General features: G+C 34.2%; 5 protein-coding genes across 9 annotated transcripts; 1 reads left to right on the forward strand and 4 right to left on the reverse strand.

The window, feature by feature from the left end:
• Positions 1–873: 873 nt before the first annotated feature.
• Positions 874–14,830, reverse strand: LOC128193276 (uncharacterized). Of its 2 annotated transcripts, XM_052866623.1 has the most exons (4): positions 14,729–14,830; positions 12,327–12,505; positions 2,242–2,341; positions 874–1,448 (listed from the first exon to the last, which is right to left on the reverse strand). In XM_052866623.1, exons 2-4 carry the CDS (start codon positions 12,333–12,335, stop codon positions 1,027–1,029), a joined length of 531 nt encoding a protein of 176 aa, XP_052722583.1. In that variant the 5' UTR covers positions 12,336–12,505; positions 14,729–14,830; the 3' UTR covers positions 874–1,026. The 2 variants fall into 2 exon arrangements, with proteins under 2 accessions (XP_052722583.1, XP_052722585.1); XM_052866625.1 differs by lacking the exon at positions 12,327–12,505 and having other exon boundaries at positions 14,729–14,803.
• LOC128193278 (dual specificity protein phosphatase 1-B-like) lies at positions 6,776–9,708 on the reverse strand. Of its 2 annotated transcripts, XM_052866629.1 has the most exons (3): positions 9,405–9,708; positions 9,177–9,302; positions 6,776–7,620 (listed from the first exon to the last, which is right to left on the reverse strand). In XM_052866629.1, exons 2-3 carry the CDS (start codon positions 9,253–9,255, stop codon positions 7,199–7,201), a joined length of 501 nt encoding a protein of 166 aa, XP_052722589.1. In that variant the 5' UTR covers positions 9,256–9,302; positions 9,405–9,708; the 3' UTR covers positions 6,776–7,198. The 2 variants fall into 2 exon arrangements, with proteins under 2 accessions (XP_052722589.1, XP_052722590.1); XM_052866630.1 differs by lacking the exon at positions 9,405–9,708 and having other exon boundaries at positions 9,177–9,393.
• On the forward strand, positions 8,694–16,218 carry LOC128193277 (dual specificity protein phosphatase 1-A-like). Of its 3 annotated transcripts, none has more exons than XM_052866626.1 (3): positions 8,694–8,766; positions 15,628–15,699; positions 15,816–16,218. In XM_052866626.1, exons 1-3 carry the CDS (start codon positions 8,709–8,711, stop codon positions 16,202–16,204), a joined length of 519 nt encoding a protein of 172 aa, XP_052722586.1. In that variant the 5' UTR covers positions 8,694–8,708; the 3' UTR covers positions 16,205–16,218. The 3 variants fall into 3 exon arrangements, with proteins under 3 accessions (XP_052722586.1, XP_052722588.1, XP_052722587.1); XM_052866628.1 differs by lacking the exon at positions 8,694–8,766 and adding an exon at positions 13,420–13,526; XM_052866627.1 differs by lacking the exon at positions 8,694–8,766 and adding an exon at positions 14,599–14,679.
• On the reverse strand, positions 12,883–14,580 carry LOC128193275 (dual specificity protein phosphatase 19-like). Its single transcript, XM_052866622.1, has 2 exons — positions 14,225–14,580; positions 12,883–13,636 (listed from the first exon to the last, which is right to left on the reverse strand). Exons 1-2 carry the CDS (start codon positions 14,436–14,438, stop codon positions 13,221–13,223), a joined length of 630 nt encoding a protein of 209 aa, XP_052722582.1. The 5' UTR covers positions 14,439–14,580; the 3' UTR covers positions 12,883–13,220.
• A 1,174-nt stretch (positions 16,219–17,392) lies between the features above and the next one.
• Positions 17,393–19,847, reverse strand: LOC128193279 (uncharacterized). Its single transcript, XM_052866631.1, has 4 exons — positions 19,730–19,847; positions 19,275–19,371; positions 18,981–19,064; positions 17,393–17,608 (listed from the first exon to the last, which is right to left on the reverse strand). Exons 1-4 carry the CDS (start codon positions 19,819–19,821, stop codon positions 17,513–17,515), a joined length of 369 nt encoding a protein of 122 aa, XP_052722591.1. The 5' UTR covers positions 19,822–19,847; the 3' UTR covers positions 17,393–17,512.
• Positions 19,848–19,968: the final 121 nt, after the last annotated feature.

Genomic DNA, 19,968 nt, shown 5'->3' on the forward strand with positions numbered 1-19,968 from the left:
ATATTTCTATTAAAAAAAAATCAACCTCCATTGTGCTACCACTCTTTCTCCAGGAATCATGATTTGAACAAACTTACATTTACACCACCTGGAGATGCTTCCACACAAGTTACAGCTTTCCTGGCCAAATAGTTTTTGAGAAGGAGATTTTTGAAAAATAAGAAATTTTCAATAATTCTTAATTATCCCCCCTTGAAAGAGGGCTTGGACCTTCAATCTAACAAACTTGAATCCCCTTTACCCAAGGATGCTTCGTGTTAAGTGTGGTTAAAATTGGCCCCGTGGTTCTGGAGAAGAAGTCGAAATATAAAAAGTTTACAGACAGCTGTACCTCATTTTGACCTTTGCGAGTAGATTTTGACGGACGATCGAAGACGAAAAGAAAAGCAGTCTCAATTAGACATATCATAAAAAACCATCATCATAAGGAGTTTGCATGTCCTCTTCCATAAAATACTATAGACTGAGGATGGTACTTGCCCGTGATCTGTTAAAGCTTTCCACGCGCATCTAATGTACATTATCTTGCATTGCATTTTGTTACAAGATCTCATGTGTCATAAATAATCCTTTTGATGTGGGAAAAAACCAGATGCTCTCCAAACCTCTAATTGCAGTATGTAGCTGTAGACTGAAATTCAGTTAGCGTTGTATTTGCTGTGTCAATATTGATAAAGTTATAACTTCATAATCTGGCTCGATTCCTGACCGTTTTATTTTCTAAGAAAGGGTCTTTGAAATAATAGGGTTATCGATTGTTTCCCTGGATAACGTATCTACCTAATGGTGCTTCCCTCCACGTCTCCTTTGAGGTTCTGACAGCTACTTTAGACAGCTAACAAGGTTTTTAATCTAATTGTTAAAACAATACAATATTTTTAAAAGAATAATTTATTGCATATACATGTATACAAGATACATTCATACATATTTTGTTCTTCTGTGTTTTAAAAATATAAGTGTTTCCATTCAAGCCTGTCCCTAGAATTCATCTTTTAGAGTGAACTTGAGGAAAACAAGCGAGTTTCATTGTTGTTTTATTACTTTTGCTGCTTTTAACATTTCCTCATACTTTTTCAATTGTTTCATGAATCCTTCGTTAGGATCAATGGGATTCATCCTACGTTTTGACTGAGCAAACGACATAGCTTGCGTCATTGTCAGTCCTTTCGTTCTCATGAGGTAACCTGTCACCATAGTTCCTGCGCGGGAAATTCCAGCGTTACAGTGCACTAGTACCCGCCCATCTTTGCCCCTCGCGTCGTCTATGAATTTGAACGTTTTCTCAAAGTACTGCAATAGATTGGAATCTTCTAGATCTTCCACTTTGATTTGGTGGTATGTTATTAAGTCTGGGAACTGATTATCGAAGTAGGACGCCATATTGACGATGTGAGTTATTCTGAAACTTTCTAATACTTGTTTGTTTTCGGCAGGGTTGCACCCAGCTGAAAAAAGCAATGACAGACATGATAAGGAAGATTTTCATATTATAAGCATATAATTTTTGAACCGCATTGTGCAGCATCCCGCCCCAAAAGTGTTAAGCTATATATGCCGTTTTAACGCTGTTTTTGCTATGTTGGAAAACTCGACCAAAACTTTGTCAGTGTGATTGCAAATTATACAACTTAATTCAAACGCATTTAAAAGTATTGAATATAATTTCCCGTTATAAATATGCATAAGAACATTTTTATTTCTCCTTCCATAAAATCATCATAATATTCAATTAATACCGATGAATAACCTTGCACATTCTTCGCAGTGTTTTCGTTTATACAGATCATCACATTAACAATGTTTTGGTCGGGTTTCCAACAAAGCAAAACAGCGTTAAAACGGCATATATATAAATTTTGAAAATGATTTTACTTGGAAAATAAGCAAATATTGTGCTAGATTACAAGCTCTTGGTCTTTATCAAGATACAGTCCAAGCAAGAATTTTCATTCACTAAAAATTTTAAAACAATATATCCTAACTCTCTACTGGTTGGGACTTTAAGTTATCTGTATATCAAAGTTATTGTGTAACACGATATAATCTCAATTAAAAATTGATATCTCTGTGCTCCAGCGTTTCAGTTGTCAGGAGATGACAGATTCAATGCAGCAAGTATACTCAGAGGAAACGGGACAAAAATCGATATTACATTAATTCACCACAAATCTGACAATCCGAATTTAAAAAAATCAAGAAAATTACATTTTTTCCCCTTAAATATAGACGTATACTTACATAGATAGAGACCTGGTAGAATTTCGTCCACGTCCATTCGTTGATATTTGTCATACCGCGTTTGCATCATCATTTGAGGCTTGGATGAGTTCGCCATCGTCTGCAAAGATGTGCAACAGAAGTGTACATGAAGAATGTAGATGTAAGTAGGGGTTGCGCGGACCTATTGATTAAGTCAATGATCGGAACCCGTCCTCAGCCGTCGTCTTTCGGCGTCCTGCAGTGTTAGGCCATGCATCGGGGGGAAAACAACAACAACAAATGTCGTCAAATTCAAGATTTGACATAAATATCGATCACTCAGCAGTCAACCAAATGGTGAAGTTTTCTGTGGAATTGATTTTTACATCAGAAGTTCCACAATTTCAACAGCTTTATAAAACCTTAAGTAGTCAAGTGTCGGGAAATTGTTGATGGCCTTGCTAGTTAATGGTTCGACATTCTATAGCTAATGTCTTTTGATTTTTGTTCTACAGCTCTCCTCATAAAGAAGCTCTTCAAAAACCCATCGCATGGTAATTTGCAAAGTTAGATGGACTTGAAGAATAATTGATTTACCTGGAGAGAAATGAAAGTACACGTATGTACTGAAAAATTATGACTTGTACCAGATAGATCAGAGGAGTGTGGTATATGGGTGCGTTTTTTTTCTTATCGCGAGTTCCTTTATCTGTGGCAGTATCATGGGGTTTCCATTTAACACCACTTGCACGAAAGCCCTAAATTAGAACGTCAATTGTGCTGATGGCCAGTAAACTAGTCAACAACCAATGGTCAGTGAACTAGTCAACAACCAATGGTCAGTGAACTAGTCAACAGCTGTCAATATCCATACCCCGCTTCCCCGAATTAAAGAAAAATAAAAGTTAGCCGAGGCGTAAAAATGCTGTGCAAAAGATGTTGCGGTTATTGGGGATAAAAAATAACCTTAATCTTCACTATGCATTTTTGAGCATCGGTTGAATTTGGTGTACAACATGAACACATCAATTTTCTGTAGTTTTATGAAAAGTTCGTATGCTGGGATGAAACGCAAATAATACAGTTAGTGTTTGAATATATGAAAAAGTGAACAAGGCTCAGATCGCTCAACAAAACAGAAACGAAACATAGTTCTTTATCCTTTAACTCCTTGTATTGAAAAGGAGATGAAGGACGAGGACCAGAGGAAACGGACAGATTTAGCAAGATAACTAAATGCCAAACAATACCAAACTGATACCATAATAAAAGAAAAATGATGAGGTGTTTGCATAGGGACGTCCTGATTTGTGGTCAAAATGAGAATTCTTCAATCCTTAATGGTTTGAAGTAAGGGAGACCCCTATGGGCGGCCGAAAGGGTAAGAAGACATTAATGCAAAACGAACAACTATATATATATATATATATATATATATATATATATATATATATATATATATATATATATATGAAATTCGAAACAGACTTGTTTGCAAAATTAACATACACCGATGCAAAATCAACAGTCATTCATTGTATGAATTGACGCTACATGGCTCGCAAGTCTCTCTACGTCATCAGTCGAGAAACTGACTTTTTTTTCAAAGTTACATAGTAATATTTATCCTGCAACTACTAGTACTCCTTGCATTGACCGAATAAAGGCTATGCCTGTTCACTTCTCAAAAGAGAATAAGGGCAAGCCTCGCCCTCTGTCACGTTTTCTCACCCTCGCCCAAATATATAGTCTGTCCCAAGATATTTATGCAGCACATTTGGACGATTTTTAATAAAAATACACATACCTGTGAAAGAAGTGCATTTGAGATAGTTGAAAGGGATATTTTCTAAGATAATTTCATTGACACATTATCATCTTTCACTCGGAAAAATTCACAGGAACGAAAACAGATTCCTTACGGTGATTTATTATGGAGAATGTTTACATCTTTTCTCCATTCGGAATACACTCGGAATGCATCGCGCAATTTTTCAACGTTATCATCCGGGCTTGTTGCAATACAAAATCTCCGTAGACATCACATTTTTTAGCATTGTATTAAAACCTGATAAGCTACATGTAACAGGGGCGTTTTGACTAAGAATTCTTGGAAATTTTTTTATACTTTTGAATGAACATCGTTTGAACCCTGAGGTATTTATGAATATCAAGCAATTAAGCCAAATGTAAATCCAGAATATCTTGGGACAGAGTATAGCTCATATTTCAAGACAGTAACCATATATTTGAGAATTAAAGAATGGGCTTAGCCCCCCCCCCCTTTTTGGGGGGGGGGCAAAGTTAGACCTAACCATTAGGCACACGTACAGCATCATAGAGGGTTCAGACCTCCCACGTTTTATCGCAGCAAAAATACCGGTAATTGTACCTTGAAGATACCTTAAAAGATGGGAATATTAAGAAGTTAGAGGCATACTCTCTCTCGGATGGCTCTGCTCCCCACTTTCAATTTGCTTCAGACGCCACTGTTTCGTATTTCAGTATGTTTTTTTTTAAAACATTAGTTGTTCGTTTTGCATTAACCTCTTTTTTTTTAACTTTTCCGTCGCCCATACACCACTCTAAATGTATTATGAAGCGTAAAATGCCTAGCTCAAATAATCTTGCTAATGCCCTCCGTTAGTTTTACTGCAACAATTACTCGCTTCACACTCTCTTACAATGCACTTCCAAGGGAGTATAAAATGAAAACTGTCGGCGAAAAACGTCATATACAATTTAGAGAACTCGCAAATAAATTTGATCTATCGTTTAGTCAAACTTTACAGAAAAGGTGGGGGGGGGGGGGGGGGGTATAATACACATACTGAAATACAAGTACGTTAGCACTCATAGGCGTCGGAACCGGGGGGGGGGGGGGGAGGCTAGGGGGGGGGGCTTAGTTTGCCAAGTTAGACCTAACCATTAGGCACATAGCAGAATAGAGGGTTCAGCCCCCCCCCCCCCCCCCCCACTTTTTTTCGCAGGAAATATAGTTGTACATTAATGTACCTTTGAAAGATTGAGAAGTTGGAGTCATATGCATACTAGCCCCCCCCCCCCCCCCCCAAGTAGTAGGATTTTCATGTTTTGGGGGGGAAAAAATTATGGTAGGTAAGATTTTTTGTTTCGGAAGTATAGGTTTATTTGCTTCCGACGCCAGTGGCACTACTACTGGCCCCCACCCTACTGTAGATTCTAATAATCAATGTGGCAATTATAATGCGGGTGGAGTGTGCCTGAAAGTGTTAAACTGGAATTAAAGCGCTTCCCCTTTTTATGTCTAGATTATTTGAGATGTAAATGAAAATTAAACACATTTTTTCTTCATATTTTATTATTCTGGAAATTGGTCAAGCCCACGCAATTCAACACTTACCTGTACGAGTTAGTAGAGACACTTTAATTTACAAGATAAGTATGTATTTACAGTAAAATCTGTATCAGTAAGAATGCATCATACTTAGAGAATTATTTATGAAATAAGCAAAAATTTAAGACTATCACCCTCGAAAAACCAAGTAAGTTGGAGGGACGATTTCCATTTAATGTCGATCATTGCTATTTCGTACCAAGCGATATATACAATGTATTTATGAGTGCCGATTATGCTGTGTACATTTTATACGTTGTTTGATAATTTTTTTTAAAAATACACTAAAATCGTAAAAAGAGGTGTCAAGTTTTTTTTTTTACAGTACAGCAAAATACCATTGTGCACCTTATGTACGCAACAAGTTATTTCTGATGAAGTCATTGTCTTTTGGCGAGCACTTGCTCGTTTGACCAATAAAAAGATCCAACCATAAACGGCAAAATGTACATTGAACATGTGTGAATTTGTAAGTGCATTGTCTGTTAATGGGTTGTAAAACAGAGATAAAGCAGAATTAATTTAGTGAATGGGGGTTACATAGTGGTCAGCCATTGAACTGCTTAAAGAGGAGACAGTTTATCTTCAGTAGCCGTAGAACATTGTAAACGCGTTTGACCCAGTTCCGCCTCACCATAATTATAACGCTTTCAGACGTCCCGGAACGGATGATGTTACGTCGACAAAACGTAACCCGTTGGTTGTCTGTGGATTGACGTCGTCTCCGCGCTTTTAGAGATTCTCGCCACGAGCGTATTTAAATAATTTTGAAAAAAAAATAACCATCTTTAAAATCAGACTTTAAAAAATAAAAATTCGTCATGTATAGATTTTTATTTTAAAGAACCTAAATATTTGTATAGGACATTTTAACTATTAAGCGCTCAACGACAGAAAGACGGAATGGTTACTTAGGGTTTGTGGCCACGTCATATCTTCATCACGGCCGACCTAGGGCTGTGACTCGGTCCAACAGATGTGTACGGTCATCATTGCAAGCAATACAATAACATGCATGAAAATAACCGCAAAATGTCTAATGCCTGCAAACCCTATTCTATGTGGCGGATATCCATGTCCGCTGGTTTCCGTTTCAAGTTTTGAACACATGCTCAAAGGATTCTGCTGACATCAACATACCTATACCCCCCCCCCCCCCTCCGGACATTTGACGTATTTGCCGAAGAACAGAAAATGCATATAAATGACATCCATTATTCGTCCGTTATCGATATCGATGGTACGTTGAGGAAAACCGGGAAATAGTTTCTGCAAAGAAACTTACCGAAGTATAAATGACAACTTATTTTGATATCAGCAATTTATTTTCATATCGTCAATGTGACAGTGTTCTATCGTGCCATTACTGTAGAGGTTAAACTCCTGAGGTACATTCCTAACACTTGCCCATCTTGGAATAAGCAATGGTTGTCTGGTTCGAATTAAAGAACCGAACCTAGTTTTCAACTTCCATCTCAGTTTGCTCTGCAGTCCCTCTCAGTCAGTGCTAAAACGAGTGGGGAAAACGCATTGCATATTGTACATGTGGTAACATGCCGCTTGTGACGTTGCAATAAGGCGTGGGGTACCTGCATTATTTTAACTTGCATTACCACGTCTTCAAGTCGTCTTTATCACTTTCACTGCTACAAGCTGTTTTTCAAATTTCTTTAGGTCTCTTAAAAATCCATCGTTTGGAGTAACGGGGTTGTTTCTCCTTTTGGACCGCACAAATTTGAGAGCATCTTTAAGTTTGCAGCCCTTGGTTTTCATGACGTAAGCTGTGATCATGGCTCCCGCTCTTGATACCCCAGCATTGCAGTGGATCAGAACGCGGCCCCCAAGGGTCAGGGTACTCTCAATGAACCTAAGTACCCTGTAAATAGGCTGCTTAATGTCTACATCGTCAGAATCCTCGATTTCTATCTTTAGATAGGTAAACGATTCCGGAAACCTGTTTCCAAACAAGGACGCTAAGTTGACTATATGGGTTATCTGAAGTTTCTGTAGGGTTTCCTTGTCTGCCGCTGGACTGCAACCAGCTAGAAAAGAAATTATGTGATTTCCATAATGAAATATAAACACTCTTTATAAAGGATCTGTTTCTTTTTCTTTGAAACGAATCATCCATGTTGATTTGATATTTACCGAGTTCCTTCCCATAAATAGCAAGTCATTAATAGTCATGAAAATAATTAATACGGCATTATTGAATATCAATATAAAACATATATCTATATTTAAATAATTAAATTCGACTCGACTTATTTTCCCTCTAAATAACGCACTGGCAAATGTACGATGGAAAATAGACGAGGAAAAGAAGGGTCATATATTAGTGGAAGTTTATGTTGATAAAAATATACATGTGTGTAAGGCTGAATAATGTCAGTTTTAACTTTACAAAAACAAAAACGTTTATCCCCCCCCCCCAAAAAAAACCCTATAAATCTGGGAGGTCGGCCTTTGGTCGACTTGCTTAATTAACACGCATGGATATCTTTAACCAGAACGACATACCTACGTTTAACACACCTTGCCGACTGTAACTACTTTCCAAAGAGGCAAGATTTAATTTCGATTAGGGTCGACATTAAATATTCACTATTAATCAATGCTGACGCCCGAACGATTCTCTATGTCTGGTCTAAGTTTGCAGTGGTTGCAGCCATAATTAAAGTTAAAATTTAATGAAGTTTACATTTGTTGCAGCTGCCATGCAGCCCTTTCTACGCAGCCATTGCAGACTGATGTGGGAGTATATCCCGCAGACGAGGAGTATTCTATAGCAAAAATAATGAAAACTGTACCAGAATTTTATCCTATTTTTACGGGTGACAAATACAATGTTTTTCTTCTTTTTACATTAGTTCGCATAAGCTTGGTTGTCATTGACATGTATACTGTATATGAAATCAAATAACTCGTTTGAATATTGTGTAAACATGAAACAGTATGTCTTATTTAGTATTATTTGAGGATCTAAGAGGATTTAAGAGTCGATAGTGATAACAAATAACAAACCCCACCCCTAACTATAAGCCAACAGGGCAGCTTACAAAGAATCTTTATGATTCCTGCTAATCTTTAATGCTGAATGTAATATTTCTTGATATGCTCATTGAAAGGTATGGCACTTATGTGGAATAAAAAAAATCTTCAAGAACTTGTGCGCCTTTATTTACAAGGTTAGTATCAAAGTTTTGTGAGACTTCAGATTTATATATATATTATTTCACACGTCAACCTTTAAAGAGGTCCTCTTTCTTCCTTTTGTCAAAATTTTGATAACATGAAAATTGCTCTAGCTTATGCATTGAATGACTAATTAGTTACAAATACATTTACCCTAAAAGAATACGATATCACATGCGTGCAAGTCAACTATTGTTTGTTTGTTTAAGGTTTTTTGTATATTTATACTAAAATATTATGTACATATGGTTCTCGATTTTAGAAACTATAATTCCTTTTTGCTGAGCAGTAAATTATTTATTTCAAAAATTTCACATGCGAACATACGGGGTTCAGACATGCTACCTATTTATCAAATGAATAACGTTGTCAATGTTAGAAATTATTTGTAAAAAAAGCTTACATATAAAAACACCTGGCAAAATCTCATCCACATCCATTTTCTGGTAATTTACACGTTGCTGTCTCGTTAACCAAGTCATGTTACTCGTTCAGAGGAATTGTCAAATCCAAAAGAGCTCTAGATCTTCTGAAATATATTCAAGAACATTCAATGCCTAGAATACCCTGTTGAAATTAAAGAGGTCAGAGTCAATAGGCCTTAAAGAACATGGATTCCAAAGAGCCTTACCTTGAATGAGAATATGCCGTATTTAACTGGGGGTCAATCGTCCAGAAACTATAGACGAACAATGAATGGAACCGGCTGTGTACACAACATACGTATTCAATTAATCAAGCCAAGTACAGAGTAAATGTACGACCCCCGCCAAATATTTACATACAAAAGCCACGCACTTGTTTGTCACGCCAAGGTGTATATAATGGTATTGCCTACGCTAGATTGCTATGGTATACAATAACGGCGTCAGATCGCTTACCACGTTTACTAAAAATAAAAATTACTCGTACATTAAAAAATATTTTCACAATGCTCTATTTTTACACAAACATCGCTACGTTTGAACTGCATGTGAACAGAAACACCTGAGAGAATAATTTGGAAGACATGTAACCAACCAATAAATCTTTCATGCTGTCATGAAATTATGTAATACCTTTGTCAACACAAGTGCACATATATATATAATACATGTATATTAGACATTTTCGTGCGATAATCGTAGCTATTACGCAAGTGGTTTTTTTTTTTAAATTTAAGAGCACAACTGTAATGTACAATGCAGGGCTACGACTTACGACCAAAGTAATGAATGCTATCACGAACTATTTAATGTTTTATTCTATGTTGTAAAATATAGTTATGAAAATCCAAATAGTTGTAAATATGTGGTTTTATATTAATTTTCACTATTGTTTAGTAAAGAACATTCCTTGAGACTTAAAATATTTACGACTTTGTCGTAAGCTCTTTTGTAAAACGCAGTCCACCAAATTACAAATTATCAGAACAATATACAGATGATGGACGAATACCCGAGAGAGAGAAATTGTTTGATTTCCTGTAGAGGATTATAATTACACGCTAAGTACATGTAAATAACTGCGATTTTACTGTAATTGGAAGAATTGTGTTCTAACTCTGGACGTCGTTGCCATTAGCGACTGTTGACCGGTAATTCCTATAACTTTGATATTTTCAGAACCATAATACTGACACGAAAAATTACTTTCAAGACAGCAAAGAGAGTTTTGAACCAAAATATGAAAGCATTGAAAAATCAAACATATTACACGTGTATTATCACAGAGATCATTTTAGATATTATTGATTCGATAAAGAAAGTGATGAAAAGTCAGTCTGTCTGAGGCTAATTAAATAGAGAAAAAGATCATGAAAAGATGTATTAGAAATGATTCTAAAAGAATATTTTAAAAGAAACTCGAATAGCGGTTAGTTATTCAAAATCCGTGCTTTTTTATATACAAGTGGTATCTCAGACAAGCGAAAGTTCAATTAATGGCCAATAATTTTGGCAAATGGGGATCATCTTCATTAAAAAAGGTCACTGGGAATTTTGTTGGGTAGTGTATAATACATATACACGTCCATTTTTACGATGCACGACCGTGTAGTATTTCAGTAGATGGTATAGCACGTACATGCAGAAATATAACATCACCGTCAAATACCGAATACCCGTAGAACATGTAACAAAAGCGGAACGTCACTAACTCCAAGCAGCTACTTAAACACTCAGACTGTCCATTTGTATAACATTTAGTAGAAATTCTAAACAAAATCTACTACGATTTTTTTTTTTAGTGAAACGTTTAAACTTGATTGTGATATTTAGAGCAGAATTTAATGTTTTGCTTGTACTAGTATACCATTGTTACCATGTCATCAAAAAACTAGTCTTTTACTATATCCAAAAAAAAATTATATTTTGAGAATGTGTAGGGTGCAAGTAAATACGTCATAAAAAGAGTAGGAAAGTATTTTAACATGTTGAATTAATTGAGACGAGAATAACATCCAGTTTAATAAATTACTATATATACCTGCCCAAATTTTCCTTTTATTCAGATACCGTAATAGATTAGAAATAAAACTATACTGGAAATGACGTCATTAATTAATCAGGAACCTTATCGTAGGCACATAAAACAAAGATAAATACTTTGTCAAGAATAAACAGATATTATCTAAAGCGATCTAGTTCAAATCTCATTAGATTGCGGAAAACGAGTACATTAAAATCCCATTGAAGAGATGTCATCAGGAAAATGTGTACTCTGATACTTTCTTGAATTCTAATGCATTACAGAACCAGGAAAGCACAGAAAACCCAGCACACGTGTAAACATAACGTATTCATTTGTTAATACATTTCCTTTTAAAAGCATTGAATAATACCGGTATATCAAAAGTACGGAAGGGGGGGGGTGTCACATAAACATCTCCTAAAATGCTTCATGACATTTGATAGAATGGACTGGTGTTCTCAAATACATGTAGATCTGGCTGCTACAACCCTCTGGAGACGGCTCATGTAGCTATATCATATCCTCTTGCGCTATGGTGCGCAAATTGTCCCGCTCTGAGCATGCATCAAAAATTAATTTAGCTTCAATTACTGAGGAAATCACATCTTATTCTTTTATGGTTTGTTTTCCATCTCGTATATCTTAATATATTTTCTCTTTCCTTGATCCAATTTGAATCATCAAAATGGTTTTGTTTTTTGTTAAAGGTCATAGCATTTCTGTATAAATTTATACTGCATGGCATTTTTTAATTTTTCTCCCTTATTGTCTAATGTTTCATCCATAGAGTGATTGTGGGTAAAGGATGTGCAATTACCTTGAACCAAATTAATACTTATTCATGGGTAAATGTCAAAGCACATTCAGCATCTTTTTGCAGATCACAGCCCTTTGAAATGGTGTCCATTTCAATGGTGACTAGATACTGTAGATTACTTTATATTTAAGCAAGTATATATATATTCTGTGATTCAGTCGTTTTGTACAAAAATCATGAGAATTGAAATTTTTTGCTAAATTTTATATACAACTGTCAAAAAAATTAAAGTAAGATGATAAAATCAACAAGGTGTGCTTCATTCAATTTTACATAAATACTAACTCCTCGCATTCAATTGGGAATCTACAGCTCACTTTCACTGCTATGTCCCATTGATAAATAGACTAGCTGAAGGTATATTGCTCCCGGTCTGAAAACACACAATTTTTTTCAATGGATGGCACTGTAGCTCCCTGATCGTCCATCTGAATTTTTCCAGACCGGGAGTTACAGACCTGCACCTATAAATAGACATACATGTATGTGTACACACCAGCAAAAGTATTTTCTTATCAATGCATAGCAGACATTTCTATTGCAAGAATTGATTTAAGCAATTGAGATTATCTGTAATGTCAAATTCTTCAGCCATACAAAACATTACACCTTACAATTCAGTCTCTTTAAAAGATCACACTTTTCATGCCTAATGCTATCACTCTAAGAACAGCGTGTTGAATTATCCCATAAATTTCACAGTATGAGTATGGGAGTGTTGCAAACTACTCCTTTCAGAATCGATTTATGTTGGAAAACTTCCTTTTCTTGAGATGATCACAGTAAATTGACTAGTCAGAGTACATATACCGGTACTGGAATATATATATGATGACAAATGAAAATTTTAAATAAAATTTATTTCTTTACATAATGAGTATTACAGGGTCATGTCCTTAAATAAATAGATATATTTGTATACAATACTAGCATTGCCAATCTTTAAAAAATAAGATATAAAACAAGTATTGGTAATACATCAACAAATTACAAAATTTAGCCTTTAATGAATTATAATTAATGCTCCACAATAACTTTAGGTAGCTCTGAAATATAAAACTTATAGTTGTGTTTTAGGCTCGAAGCCGACATCCATCAATTATTTTTTTAAATATACATCAATGAACATCAGAGTAATTTATACTTGGTACATTCATCTTTGGAAGATAATGTTAAATTTCAACAATCATTAATCTGTCCTGAACTTTTAAGCTGTTGTTCAAAGGTTTGAAGTTGTTCTTGAAACCCTGCATTTGGTCTAATTTTTGACCTTTTTTCTTTAACATATTGATAAGCTTTGTTTAAAGGCCAGTGTTTCTTCATCATGAGATAAGCTATCACAATTGTAGATGATCTAGAAATTCCAGCATTACAATGCACCAATACACATCCTCCTTTGTCCATTCCTTCGTCAATGAACTGAAAAGCAGTTTCAAAGTGCTGAGCAATATCTGTTTGAGGGATGTCCAGCAGATCAATATTCATGTAAGTGAAATTTTCTGAAAAGGAATTCTTTACTAAAGTGGCAACATTGAGAATATGTGTCACTTTGTATTTTTTAAGCAAATCAAATTCCACTGCAACATCTTGAGAGCCTGAAAGAAAGGGGCACACATTATAAGGGAAATCTTCATAAAATTTTGTTATTAAATTATGCAATAAATACTTTTATTTTATACCCATCAACTTTCCTTTCTTGATACTGTCAGTTTTACAGAGAGTGATCCAAATTTTCGGATCACCACAATGTGGGTTTCTGATTCTGTATCACCACTCTGTGAAACTGATGCCAGGTGCATATCATCAGATAAAACTCAACACTTCGCAACTTGTTCGATCTGATGATCCGTGCCTGGCATCTCAACGCGATCTGACCCTTTGGATCAAGTCACTGTAATAATAATTTATATATATCTTTTAGCATTATCTGTACTGTATAAAGTTACAGTACTATAAATTATTATGGATTTTCATATTAATCAAAGTTAGCCTAAATATACGTACACTACTGATATTTCTTAATATTTGTTGTTCTCTCTATCCTCAGTATCCTGAAACATTATTCTTCTGTAAATCTCTGTACATGCTGTCTTACAAAAATGAGTGTAAAAGAAAGCTTATTTCAAGTTGTTTTCTTATCTTTTTTTGTAACCTATTTGCATGTAATATGATAGATAACGTACCTAATATAAGCCCTGGTAAAATTTCGCCAACTTGAATATCAGCAAAGAGGTCGACAACAAAGCCTCTGAAGTCTCCATTCTCTGTCACTTTTCTTCTCTCTGTCAATCCTTGATCGTTTTTGAATTCCACGAACTGATCCCCCGTTTCCGTTGTTATTTTTGTTGCCGTCTTTTTTAAGGACGACTTGTCGAACGTTTTCAGACTATTTAACATTGTTTGTCGGTTTTAGGAATCTCGACTCTGAGTCTTGGTGAGCAAGTTATTTGCAATGAAAATTTGAAAAATAGTAAAAACAACGAACTTGTCATTTCTAATTTTGTACACAACATGAGCAACGTACTTTCACTTTGCATACGACACAATCTTGTTTTCAATACAGAAGAGTTACCTTGAAAAAAAGATAACCCGTGAATATTGGCGTGTGATTGTGCAAGTTCTATCCCCATTTGTACATGTAAGAACATTTTGCTTTGAATTGAAAATTTGAGAAAAGGGTTTATTACCTGAACGTTTTATTTTCACTCCTCAATTATTTAAATTTCAGTGAATTGAGTCATGTACATACATAATATGTACCGACTTGTTATGGTCGTAACCAATGTAAATAAACATGGAAAACTCCATTCTCTCGCCACTAGAAAAAACTCCAAAAAGGAATTACAGTGATCACCTAAAAATAATTCTAAAATCATAAAAATGATAATGAACTTTATGAATGATTATGAAGCCATTCCAATGATAAGATACGAGTCGATAAAGTAGAGGCCTAGTTTTATTACATTCCCTTTTCAAAGTCTTAAATTCTTACTATGGTCATTGGTATTTTTAATGCTTCGTCAAATATTGAATTACAAACGAGTTACAGAAAAAAGAAAGCTCGAATCTTGTTATCATTGGCATTGTTTTCTTTTGAGAAGTGGACAGGTATAAAGGCTATGCCTAGTTTATAAATAACTTGATCTAATCTGGCTAAGGTGGCATCCTTTATATAAGCTGCATATATAAAAAAAAAATTCAAAGTATGCGATATGATTGACAATTGCTCAACGAGTTATTACTACATTTTACCATACATATTTACCTTTAAATCTAAATTCACACAGGAAACCAATTTTCCGATATAGAATATTTGAAATTTCCTACCAGATTGAAAAAAAACTTCCTGTAGGAATTTAAATTCCGATAGGATTTGAACAAAACTTCCATAGGATTTTCAAATCCAATAGGAAATCCCAAAGGAAAACTACACGTTTGAATCAAATTCCTGCAGTATTTTTTTTCTCCAATAATAAATATAATTTAACATGATTGTAAGAAAACCCTGTTTTTAGTGAAGTCTTTCTGTTTATCACATTTTAGAAAAGAAAAATTAACAATAAGATATATTCTATATTTCTTTAAGCGTTGGACGCAATGTACTATGACGGATACGATGAAGAGGCCGTGGATGAAATTCTTCCAAATCTCTATATAAGTACGAAATTAACTATTGTAGATTTTTATTACATGTATTCCTTATTTCACTTGAAATTATATATTTGATTGAAAATATGTTTATGCATCGTTATTTCATACTTCATTTATTTTCAGGTGGTTTTGTTCCCGCAAATGACTTAGATCGGTTACAAAACATTGGAATAACACACATTGTGAATTTGTCATCTTACGAAAATAATTTCCATGGAAGTTTTCAATACCTTAGGATCCCAGTGGAAGACATTCCAACCGAAGATTTGTCGCCATATTTTGACGAATCTCTTAAGTTTATAGAGGATGCTCTTGCAGGAAATGGTCGTGTATTAGTGAACTGTAACGCAGGCCAATCCAGAGCGGGGACTATTGTCATTCTATTCATCATGAAAACGAAGGATATGACTTTCGAAGACGCTAAAAAGTTTGCGCAGAGAAAGAGGAAATCGAACGAAGTTTGTCCAAATTCAGGGTTTCAGAAACAGCTCATAGCTTATTTCAAGAAGTAAATCATAAAACCATGCATGTAAAGTTATAATTTTTTTTCCTTCAGTAAAATGTATGTACATTCATTGAGTATCATAATGAATGATACATGTTGATTTTAAGACAATTTTCCATTTAAATTTTCAATGGAATTGGAAGGGGTGTCCGCACGAGTGTGTCTGAGTGTAAAAAGAGCAGCAGGAGTGATAACATTTTTTAAGGGTCCTGACACACTTGAAATCTTTCCTCTATTGGGTCGACCCCACCATCATAATCTTTACAACAACAAAACCAGACTCGTTTATTGTTTTAAATTCGGAAATTGACATAGACCAACTCTTATACTGTCTTTCACAAAAGAACGTATATAAGAAGCGTAACTTAAAACTTTCATTTACTAGTACTAGTAAAACATGTTTTAGTCACAAGCAATGATTTCCAATGTGATGAGAACTGACATGTAGCTGTCACATTTATATTATTTCCACTAAAAAAAGCTCAAAACATTGTTAAAATACTAGTAACCTTCCTTTCTAAATATGAAAATATATTCTTGAGCTCAGGTGCGATAACTCCAAAACGAGTAATAATTCACATTTATATTATTTCCACTAAAAAAAGCTCAAAACATTGTTAAAATACTAGTAGCCTTCCTTTCTAAATATGAAAATATATTCTTGAGCTCAGGTGCGATAACTCCAAAACGAGTAATAATTCAACACGCAGCTGCATGTTAGCTGCTTACTGTTCTATAGAACTCAATGCTAACTTTGTTATCATACTACACTACCAAAGCAACACGGCATTGCATGGACTAGTCTTGTTCGTGCAATGTAATTAAATAGAGATCTACATGGGAATTGCAAATGTATTTTAAAAAAACAAACTACTAGTATTCAAATAATGCAACGACATATATCATAACACGTCTTTTGACCCTCTGTGTTCGCAGAACTACATGTATCATTCAGGCTCCACCGTCAACAAAATTTTCGAATCCCTCAACTCATTTCTCAACTCAAATCCTTTAAAGAAAAGTGCATTAATTTGAGGTCAAACCTCAGATTAGAAGCTGAGTTTTTGACTTGAGGAAAGTTGGTGACGGCGGGGCCAGATGGCAGTTTGCAGTCTGTTCTTAAAAATAAAAAAAAATAAAAAAATAAAAAAATGACTTCTATCAGTTTGAAGATTTTTATGAAGTGTTGAAAACTTTATTGAATTGAAATTCTTCAGATTAATTTACAAAATATTAATTATCTGTCAGTTCTTTAAATCGACAATTCACACAATTATGCTCATTTTAAATTTAAAAAGTTCTATAGCAACGATCATCAGCCGATTAGACTTTGTTGCGCGCTCTGCACAGCTTCTGTAACAAAGTCATTGATGGCACTCTCTTCCTCCTTGTTAAATTTGAAAGCTTCGGACTAAATGAGAGAATAAGAGGCCATAAATAATTATATATATATATATATATATATATATATATATATATATATATATATATATATATATATATATATATATATATATATATATATATAGGAATGTTTGTTTTAATACAGTGAAAACATTAATTTCTTTCTAAAAAGCAAATACCGGTAATACAAATTTATGAATTTAGACTGGAGAAATGGTGAACATTTGACTAATCTGCATAGCGGTCATATTGTTATCTCAATGGCGATTTTCAGTACAATAGAATATATAGAAAGGAATGAGAAAAATCATGAATTATAAAAAATAAGAATTTAGGAAATATTTTCTCCTCATATGGTTTTGTTATTTACTACATCCGGGATCGGAATGTGCTTGTTTTGTTTACATTAGATATTGAGATGGCGGTTCCTTTCGAGTCTGAAAAATCGAAGCCCGCTTCGATTCCTTCATTGTAGGAATAAAGTGTGTTTTAGTGATGAAAGACGTCATGAAGGGATTTTGGAATTATTTTCAAAATACTTGCTATTCATATTAAAGTAAAGTTGTTCCTCATATATTTACATTGCAAACTAATTTGTCTCAGAACTTTTGACTCAAATTAAAAATGTCTTGTCGGTTCCTTTTTACTTTCAATTTAGCATTTTTCAAGATTCTTTCAGTGAGCTATCGGACTTGGAACTACAGGCATTTACGCTTTATATTGAATCATTAGGCCTATTGCATATTTTTATTTAAGAATTTTCAATTTAAATTGAATGAGATATGGTAGGTTATAAATCTATTCTGTTTCAAGCTGATTTTTTTAAAAACTGTTTATTTATTTATTTACTCATTTAACCTATTTTTAGATAATCTAATATTGTTGGATAGGGAGGCATTCAAAGTGAATTTGAAGTGTGAATCACTGATTGTAGTGACAAAAAAACATGCACAGATAATTTATGCATATTGCCCTAACTCGTGCTCGCATTCAAGAAATGACGTAATTACACAAATTTCATACATAAAAGGTATGTAATTTTCATTCGTAAGGGAGACAATTTGAAGACATGAATATTAATGAGAACAGCTAGTGTCACGTGGAATTTAGCTCATAAATAAAGTGTACGTGATTTCTCCATATGATTGAAGCGTATTCCAAATTGTAAAAGGAATCAAATATAATTTTTGATAATTTATAATACACTGTAATCTGTTTTCCAAAGTTCATCTTATAATTATCAAATCTGATGAGATAATTAAACGAGTTTATACGTTTGAATGTAATTGCATAATATAAAATATAAAATTCTTAAATGAAGCCGAAGCACGGGTCTGATCTGATATTATATCATTAGATATACTGAGTATAATACATACCTTGATTTTGCGCAGTGGCCTGCTGGGTTCCGTTAGAATAAGAACTATCCACACAAGTTCTATTATGATTAGTAATATCAGTGGCTGCAAAGAAAACACTGCCAACATGTATGGTAGGTTACAAATAAGTCAAAAAACCAGAAGTGTTTGAAGAGGGATACAAAAAACTAAATAATTTGTTATAAATTTCTATAAATGCGAATACTCAGTATAATGAAATATAAAGCTATATATTTCATTCGGAATCCAAACGTAAATAATGAAAGGACAAGGGTGTGTGTGTTAAAGACATACCTTCCACACCTCATTTCCACTGCGACATTTGTAAACTCGTTCTTCTAATCCAAGAAAATACAAAAGTGCCTCTAAAAACGATGGATCGTCTTCTTGACTGGATAATGAAAATGTGTGTATTATTATAATAATTGTATATATACTGCCGTGTTATACATAAAATTTCACATTCATTCAACGGCTGTTCACGAATTTTTTATTCTCTTACAATGAGACCACCCCTGTACTGTACTGTAAACTACACTATATGCTCGTCAGAAACTTGTTGTCTTCTAACTATTTGACCTTCTTTGTATTATAAAATACAGAGTATTTAATAGTAAGGGGTGGTCATATAGTACTGTAAGAAGACAAAATGTTCGTGACGATTCAATCAGGTCCGTGTAAATTCATCTAAAATCAACACACAATATATGTAACTCATAAAATGACTGGTAACCTCATAATGTACTCACCATTGTAAAAATTTTATCAGCGGATATAATAAAACGCCAGTAATACAAGTTTTACAAATGCCAAATGCCTCTCTAAAATCCAGCCTCATCATTTCACTTTGTTGTGGTTCAACGAAGACAATAGTATGACGTCATAAACATTAACGTCATAGATCAGAGAAGTTTGAACTCGATTGAAATTTGAGATGAAAGACAATTATTTAATTTTTGGGGTAGATCTGGAATTGTTTTCATAATTT

The sequence above is a fragment of the Crassostrea angulata genome, chromosome 7 (genome assembly GCF_025612915.1).
Source record: "Crassostrea angulata isolate pt1a10 chromosome 7, ASM2561291v2, whole genome shotgun sequence".
Classification (NCBI taxonomy): Eukaryota; Metazoa; Mollusca; class Bivalvia; order Ostreida; family Ostreidae; genus Magallana; species Magallana angulata.